At 46.1% G+C, this 8611-nt stretch overlaps 1 protein-coding gene across 1 annotated transcript; it reads right to left on the bottom strand.

Annotated features, from left to right (window-relative positions):
- Nucleotides 1-649: 649 nt before the first annotated feature.
- On the bottom strand, nucleotides 650-8042 carry LGALSL (galectin like). The gene is made up of 5 exons (XM_030310700.1): nucleotides 7929-8042; nucleotides 7055-7126; nucleotides 6816-6904; nucleotides 5998-6175; nucleotides 650-3798 (listed from the first exon to the last, which is right to left on the bottom strand). The coding sequence occupies exons 1-5, from the start codon at nucleotides 7962-7964 to the stop codon at nucleotides 3655-3657; spliced, it is 519 nt and encodes a 172-aa protein (XP_030166560.1). The 5' UTR covers nucleotides 7965-8042; the 3' UTR covers nucleotides 650-3654.
- Nucleotides 8043-8611: the final 569 nt, after the last annotated feature.

The following is an 8611-nucleotide window of genomic DNA, read 5'->3' as shown; positions in this document are numbered from 1 at the left end:
CTGTGCTAAGATTATATGTAATGATTTATTAAGAACCCACTGCATCCTTAACAGGTAGATGGATAAAGAAATTGGTACATCTATACAACAGAACACTACTGAGCGATAAAAACTATTGATACACACACCACATGAATCTCAGATGCATTACGCAAATGGGAAAAAACCGACCTCAAAAGATTACGTACTGCATGATTTTCTTTCTAGGACACTCAGGAAAAGGCAAAACTATAGAGAGGGGACATGGAACAGTGGTTGCCTGATTAGGGGTTAGGAGTGAGGGACAAATTTAACTATAAAAGGATAGCACAAGGGAATTTTGGGGGGTGATGGAACAATTCTGTATCCTGGTTGAGGTGGTGGTTAACAGGAATCTATGCATGCGTTAGAACCCGTGGAATTGTACATCAAAGTGAATTTACTGTATATAAATTATACTTAAAAAGAAAACCCATTGTACACACAACATAAACTCATTAGGTCTCCGAGGCACTTTCCTTCCCTTGATCAGTTTATCAAAGTGGGAAACATGTGAACAAGTGGTCTTGGAGCATATATTAAAGTGAGGGAACACTGTTAATACCGTTTGGTTTATACTAAGTACATCATATCTGGTGCCAAATTTAGCATGTTACAAACCAGAAACCGCTTTGTAGAAAATTCCTTTATTATAGTGCAAATAACTTTCAGCAGTGACATAATAATGTAAGAACACATTTAGCAACATTTTACACCACGCAGTAAATAAGAAAGTGTTTCCTTGAAAATATGTGATCATAAGAACATTATTTCTACATTAATGCCGGAAAATGCCAAGGCTGTTTCTCTCAAGGCCACAGGGCTCCCTCCCTCTTTTTGGATATATATATTTTTTAGTACAAATGAAAGGATTTGCCATTTTAACAAGTCACCATCAATTCCAAGAGTGATCTCTTAGGGGTTTTGAACTGAGGTTGGCAAGATTCGAAATGGGGTTTCAAATTTTAAAAAAATAGTATTTTTCAGACAATTCTGGGACAGCCCAAAAAGGAGAAGTCACTTCTATTAATTTTTAAGTAGATATACACATTCAATTCAATTTTGATGCAGAAATGGACAGATTGTCTAAAGCCTGCCTTTCGTTCCCCCAGAGCCTGACTGTTATTTATATTCCTTGGTTTTGGTCATATTGCAAAATTAGGCTCTGGTCAGAAATAACTCCTTACACACCCAAATGCTCTCCTGTGAAGCTTTAAATTGCACTTTCCACCCTGAATTCCCACCTTATACCTCACATGCCAATGAGAGGCAAGAACACTGTTTCCAGTTTCCAGCTAATGATGAACACAGCCCCCCTGCTAATTTCGTTATACCTGAATCAAACCATCACATCATTTAGATTAATTCCAACAGGCTTAACCAAGAGGTTCCCACTGGCCTCCCAGAGAAAGGAAGGGTTAACAGTGCATCTTCACACTAAGCCGCGTAAGGGCTTGGCCGATAAGCAGTTAGCCGATAGGTAGAGAGAACAGTGTCATTTCCAATCAACACACCCAGCTCCTCTGGTTTCTGCTGAATTATGCAGTGCGTGGGGATGGACAGCCACTCAAAGGAAACCTCCTGTGGGGGTCTTCCACCAAAACCCCTACAAATACAGTTCAGGGTGCCCTCTAAATGCCTGTACAAACACTCCTCAAAATCTAGTGGCTTGAGAAGCCACGAGAAGTTAATCACAGGCTTGAAAATACCTGGAGCCACAGAACAGCCCTCTTGGCTGAATATGGCTGATTAAGTCAGCTGGTACATAAAGCTTTTCAATGCTCAGCCAGTCTCATTGGATAAAGTATCTTCTTCTATAACACAGTGGAACTGTGCTAAACAGTTTCAAAGTTGAGAAGAACCCAAATACATCACCTATAAAAAATTCACAATTTTAGGTTGCTTTTTCTTAAGACTTTGGTACTGAAACACTGTCTACATTCTCGACACGTGAAAATGACGTGGCCACTTCCGTGTCTCTGCATGTTGTGTAAAAAAAACTCCAAAGCAAAGCAGGGCAAGGACGTGTCATAACATGATGCAGTATGCTGTACAAACAAAACCTAAATTATATATAAATACACCCCCACCCCAGCATCCCTCAGTCCTCCCCACTACCTGACCAAAGCAATGCCAGGGGTCCTTCTCTCCAGGGCCAATGCACTTTGTGACGTCCAGTGCCCAGGACTCCGACCATCCCTTGCCGCGTGGTGACATTTACAGTACTGCAGGCTCCTCCTGATGACGCTCTGCTGTCGGATGGATCAGTTCCACAAGTGCACGGAAACTCTTCCAGCTTAAGTGGAAGCATTCATACTATTGGCTGGGCTCAAGAGACCTGGAGTTCTGGGAGTTAACCTTCCAGATAAACTAACTGGATCATTTCCTAATCCGGATCCCCTCTTATCCTAATGTCTCAGCACAGCCAACACAGCGGGAAGCATCCTCTCCTCTGAAGCTCCAAAGGCATTGCTTAGGGACATTGGCGAGGGTCACATGATAAAAGTAATACAATGAGCTAACAGCTTAAGTTGATATAAATTACTTCCAAGTAAGTTATTTGGGGCCACTTGCTTCTGCTTTACATTGCATTCCAGAATCATTTTCATAGTATACTTTTAAAAGTTTATATAACAGTTATTTTAAAAATTGTCTATGCAATCATCTGTTATATGTTTTCAATCAGTTTAATAACAACTTAATGAGCTGTTATAAAGATCTAGGAAAAAGTAGTTAATTAGTCTTAAGGAAGCCAATACTGTGCTAATTCACAGTAAGGAGAAAAAGTCATGTAAATAGAATTCATGTAATCGTCGATTACTTGAAAAGCAGTTTCATCGAAATGTTGCCAAGTTTTCCCAAAAGCACTTACAGCAATTTATATCAAGAGATCCTAAGTTTAGGGGTATGGAAGATACAATTCTTTCATGATTGTAATATGTAATTTTCCCCTTTGGACCTAAGATATTTGTACATTCAAAAGTTCATAACTTGTTTTTGAGACATTAATCATTCCCTAATACATACACTGAGTATAAATAAATAACTCCGAGAAAGCTTTCAAAATCTGAATTAACAATTATGTTGTGCAAAAACAAACAAAAAAAAAAAAAGAAGAAAAAACCAAAAAAACAAAACCAACCAAACCTCGAACAACCTACATTCTATGTAAATACCCTGACTAAAATGTTGGTTGTGCTACACGATCCCACTTCAGTGCAGAAATGAGTTGATTTCGGTGTACCGTCTTTGTTGGTGGTGGTGTTGTTTTAGGTCTTTAGCACTTTTGTTTCTAAGTATCACCTTGTTTTGAAAAGATGAATAACTTGCTACCAAATCACAAATTATCACAAATCCATGTCCGTTTAGTCTGAATAAAATCCAGCATAAATGTATTACTTGGTTCTGGAAATAATGGCTCGGTGTCTTTGTTCTGACGGCTTCCTAAGGGCAAACCACAGTCTGAAGTTGTCATTTTGGGTCTAAACTGCACAGAAAGAAGAGACAGGGAAGCTTGCTTTTTTGTTTTTGTTTTCTTTTTAAGTCTCCAGATCTTGCTAGGACACTTCTTCCAGACCAACAGTCAGATAGTCGTGGCACCTGATCCTATTTGAAACGGAGGTGGTTTCAACAGTGTCAGCCAAGCTTAGTGATCTGGAGGTCCCCGTTTATCTTTATGGTGTCGATTGCAGATAACGTTTGAATGCGGTGGTAAAAATCAAAAAGTTGGTGTCCGTCCACAAACACTCTGAAACGTGGGTGCTCACAAAGAATTTCCACCTGGAAGAAACAAAATCATCATCTATCTCTCTCTTTTTTTTTAAATCATCATCTATCTCAATTCACAATTTCACTGAACCCTGCTGGGGAAAACAAATAAATAATACTTCATTTTAGAGAAAGGCACCATCTTCAGTGGTTCTCAAGCATCAGGGTGTACTAGACTCATACAGAAGGCTTGTTACGACACAGATTGCTGGGCTCCACCCCCCAAATTATCCATTTAGTAGGTCGAGGGTAAGATCTAAGAATCTGCATTTCCATCAAGTTCCAACACGATGCGGGCATGGCTGGAATGAGGAACACACTTTGTGAACCATTGCTCTATACTATTCAATATCCTTTAAAGATTTATTCATGCTTTAATTTCTCCCTTCTCCTCGTACTCCAGAAAGGGACATAAAGTAGCATATATTTCTTTATATGACACATAATGTCTCCACTGTCATCCCCTGAACAATTTTTTTCTTTTTAAAAAAAAATATTTATTTTTGAGACAGCGTGAGCAAGAGAGGGAGGGGCAGAGAGAGAGGGAGACAGAGGATCTGAAGCAGGCTCTTTGTTGACAGCAGAGAGCTCAATGAGGGGCTCAAACTCATGAACTGTGCGATCATGACCTGAGCTGAAGTCGGATGCTTAACTGATGAAGCCACCTAGGTGCCTCCATCCCCTGCACAATTCTGTCCTACCCTCAGAGAAGACCCTAACAAAGTAGAGCCGGAACCCCCTTAGTAGCATGTAATAACAGTCTAGACACTCAAACATGGTAAACACTACAGCAGAGAGGAGGTAATTAACCCTGGACCATGTGTAATTAACAAGGCTTTGTTAAGCTAAACAGAAATGCTGATTCCATATGGCAAAAGCTTTTTCTTCCTCTTTTCCTCAAGTAATTCACCATACATTTTAATCATTGGTTCTGTACTATGTATTCATTAAAAGCACTGGTGGCTCCCATGCAAGAAGAGACTTTATATGTGATATTAGTCACATTTAATACATATTATTACTAAAATTGTATCACCAAGAAGGGCTGATTTCATTTCAATTTGGTTGTTGGGGAGCATTATATTCTTGGCCGTCAGAAGCTCTGGTTACTCATACTCATGAGCTACGCATTAAGATTCATCATTGAGAAAGTGTCACAGTCAAAAAAAAACAAAAAAAAGGAAGAAAAAAAACCTGTCACAGTCAAGAGGAGTCTAAGGGGTCATTACCATTCTAGAGAAGGGGGAGGGCACGGGACATGGACAGGGTTGCCTTCCCCAGGCTACGATGAGAACAACAATCTCGATTCTATCACTGATGTAGACGTCGTGGATTCTTATTCCTCCCATTACTTCTTTATAAGGCCCTTGTAAATTTCTAGATGAAGAGCAACAGGTTAAGGATAGCTGTGCTTTTAGTAGGCTTATACGCAACAGGGAGCTTTTAACTGAGTTGTCATTATTGTGATGTATGTTAACAAGGTATAATGCAGACAACTTCATCACCAGGACTGATAGTTCAGTAAATCCTTTCCTAACACATTACCCACACTACTTGTATCTCTTGGCATTGGCCTTCATAGAGGAAGGTGCTACTCATATTGCTTGGTTGGATGGGAAGTTTGGGCTGTGCTTCCTGCCCACGAGATAGTGGAGAGCCAATTTATACTCATGTAGGCCCAAGAGAAGGAGTCTGTCAGCCACACAGCCTGTGGCAATAAAACACACTGAGGCTACTTAACTCAGAGGCAGAAACAGGACCAGGCCGTACAGGCAAAAGCAACAAGAAACAATGAAAAGATCATCACTATATTCTTTAAAAGGTCACAACCAATAAGGCTTACTGCTCCTTACAGGTTGAGGAAAATTCTAGCACTTATTATTATTTATTAATCAGGTGTTTCGGGGCCAGTATAGATTACGTTCCCAGTACTAGGTTGAGTACTACATAGAAAAGTATTTATTCTTAGCAATCCAGACATGGGTTTATTTACTAAATGTACCAGCTAAATAGAGCCAAAAGCTAGTATGGTATTAATTCCTATCAGCAAACAGAGCTCTTTTGATCTTTTTTTCTTTTTTTCGCCGTCAGGTGACAAATTTCCTGGACATGCAAAAATTCTGGCTGCTTAAAGCCTTCTTGGCATACACTGCAGGAGAACAGCATCATCACCCTGCCAGCAGTTAGAATTGAGGCACTCGAGGTACTCACCCTGAATGGCTGGTCTGGGATGAATGGAAAGTAAGGGATTGCTGACTGTTCTTCACCTCTTTCCCCAGATATACAAGAATTTCTGAGTAGCTGCCGGTCTGTGAACACAGCTTTGAGTTCAATTGCCACATCGGCGGGAGGGTCTTCAGAGTCACCACAGGTCAAGCTGATGGCAAAGCTGAACAGAAAATTACCTCATTAATCAGGGTTGGCCATGACAACACTTGTCAATGACCCAGGCCCCCGTACTTGCTCCTTCTTCTCAGGGTGTGTTTGCTTTTAATGGGCCACTTTTTACACAGGGAATTGGGCTACGTATGGAGAAGGAGGATTACAATCAAGCCAGGCGTTTTGATACCTAAAGGAGGCTTTGCAAAAGGACTGATATTAGGGATGTCAGATACTTCAAACCACCCACACATCTGTACCTTAATCCATTTCAGAATTCTCAGAAGCAGCCCCAGAAATTGACCAGGGGAATAATATCTTGTAAAGTCTGCTTGCCATTTACATTGACAGATCTTGCTCTAAGCACCATGTTTAAAAACCCTTAGAAAAAAATCCTTTGGCCTCCCTAAGGGTCAAAGAGAAAATGATGTGGGCCTATATTTATAATCTCTGATATAAATAGCTGTCTGGACAAATGATGGCTAGGATTCATACACATTCTTTTCATGGGAACATGGTACTTTCTTGGCACTTCTAACTAGCAACAGTGGCCACAGGGAGAGGAGGAGGGGCAATAAACCACAACAAGAGTGGGCGCTGCCTTGTAACTCCCTGATAAGCCTTCCCGTGACAAGGACTCTCTGTCTTACCTCTCTGGGTTGAGGTCTACGATGCCCATCACCAACACCTTCTTGCCTGGTCTCATGCCACCTTTAATGTGCCCACAAAATGGAACTATCTGCAAAGGATGACAGGAGAAGCAGGAAGTTTACAGCCTGTAGGGGAAGAGCCAAGCCCTCAGATCCTGGGGACCTGACTCATTAGAAAATGCAGTTAGAAAGAAAATGGGTACAGGCGGAGACACAGAGCACAGAACTAAATCACTTACCAGTCGTGGGAAGTACACGTCGGCTTGAACTGGAGAGCCCAAAGAGTTGTTTAAATGCCCATCATCTAGTTTCTAAAAATAGAAGCACACAGATTGGCTTTCCAAAGGCTCTAGTTTTGGGGGTGGGGGCGGGAGAGGGGAAGGGGAAGGGGTGGGGAAGAACCTACAGGGATCTGGCTGAATCCAGCAGCCTTGGCAGGACACAGGCAGCGTCTGCAGATGCTGCCACCTCACAGCCCATTGAATAGCCGCAGAAAGCCCCGGAACAAAACCCGTCCTTTCCACCTGGTAGCTAAGCTTCTGAAGATCCCCAGACCTTCAGATCTGGATCAAAATCCAGGTCGAGGCACACCGGGGAGCCAGAGCCCCGCGTCGGTGGAGGACAGGCCCCTCTTTAAATGCAAACGCCTCTGGACCCGCTGTCGCCCAGGCCTGTCCCGAAGGACGTGGCTGGAGTGCAGGGCCGCGCTCAACTTCTCTCGGGAGCCCCCGGGCCAGACCCATTTCCAAGGGGGAATCCCCGGGACATCGGAGGCGGCGGCGGGGCGCGCACCCCAGACACACACACGCGCACACTCACACGTGCAACGTGCACACACCTGGCCGCCGGCTGCACGGCATCGAGGGGGCTGTCGGTCACCCCCATGCCGCCGTCCGCCCCCACGCACGCTCCCTCGGCTGCACCCGGGGCGCCCCGCCTGCCCCCCAGGCCTGCCTCTCACAGCCGGCGCTCGCTAACAGGTACCCGGCGCCTTCCCACGCGGGGGGCGCCGGGCTGGGCCTCAGCCACCTCTCCGCCGCAGCCAGGCTGAGCAGGCGGCGGCGTGCGGGGCCGCGGGAAGGGGGCGCCTCGCGTGCACCCCTCCGCACTCACCACCGCGGCATCGCTGTCGGCCACGGATCCCGCCATCTTCTTGCACTGCGCGCCGGGGTGCAGGGCTGGCGGCCCGGCGGCGGCGGCGGCGGGGAACGTGGGACGCGGCGCGCGGGCGGGGATCCCGGGGCGGTCCTGCGCCGGGCGGGGGCGCGGGTCCGAGGCTGGCTCGGGCGCGCGCACACAGGCGGGCACGCGTGCGCGCACGCCTGGGGCCAGGCGCCGACCAGGCAGGCTGGGCCGGGGAGGAGGGGGAGGGGGAGGGGAGCGGGGGGCGGCTCGGGCCGGGAGGTCGGAGGTGGCCGCTGCTGCCGGACTGCCGCTGCGCGGTCGGGGCTGCTTTCTTCCTCGGGGTGCTGCTGTCGCCGCCCGAGGAAGAAGGGTGGCGAAGGCCGCGTCGCGCTGGCCCTGGGCGGCATTTAAAGGTCGCAGGGGCCCGGCTCGGGAACCGGGAACAGGGCGGGGACCCAGCTGGGCTGCCGCGGCTTGTTCAGCTTGCCCTGCCCCTTGGCCATTGGAAGGTGGCGGGAGGCTGGGGCGGGAGGGACGGGCTAGTCGCAGTCGGGGCGTGCGGGAGGGAGGGCGGAGGTTCTGGGGGCTGGGGAGGTGGGGACCAGGGCCAGCCAGGTGACAGGTGCTTGTGACACTTTCGCCCCTCCCTTCCAGCCAACCTCCTTCCTTCT

Source organism: Lynx canadensis, chromosome A3, assembly GCF_007474595.2.
Source record: "Lynx canadensis isolate LIC74 chromosome A3, mLynCan4.pri.v2, whole genome shotgun sequence".
Classification (NCBI taxonomy): Eukaryota; Metazoa; Chordata; class Mammalia; order Carnivora; family Felidae; genus Lynx; species Lynx canadensis.
The sequence above is the reverse complement of the archived record's forward strand: the minus strand, read 5'-3'. Positions and strand labels throughout refer to the sequence as shown.

Bases quoted from the DNA above. Each gene is read 5' to 3' on its own strand.
- LGALSL (XM_030310700.1), bottom strand. From the start codon at position 7,964: ATGGCGGGATCCGTGGCCGACAGCGATGCCGCGGTG. The intron at 6,905-7,054 runs GTAAGTGATTTA...CATCCTTTGCAG, and splicing joins ACGTGTACTTCCCACGACTG to ATAGTTCCATTTTGTGGGCA. The intron at 3,799-5,997 runs GTGAGTACCTCG...TGTTTCTTCCAG, and splicing joins TCCCAGACCAGCCATTCAGG to GTGGAAATTCTTTGTGAGCA.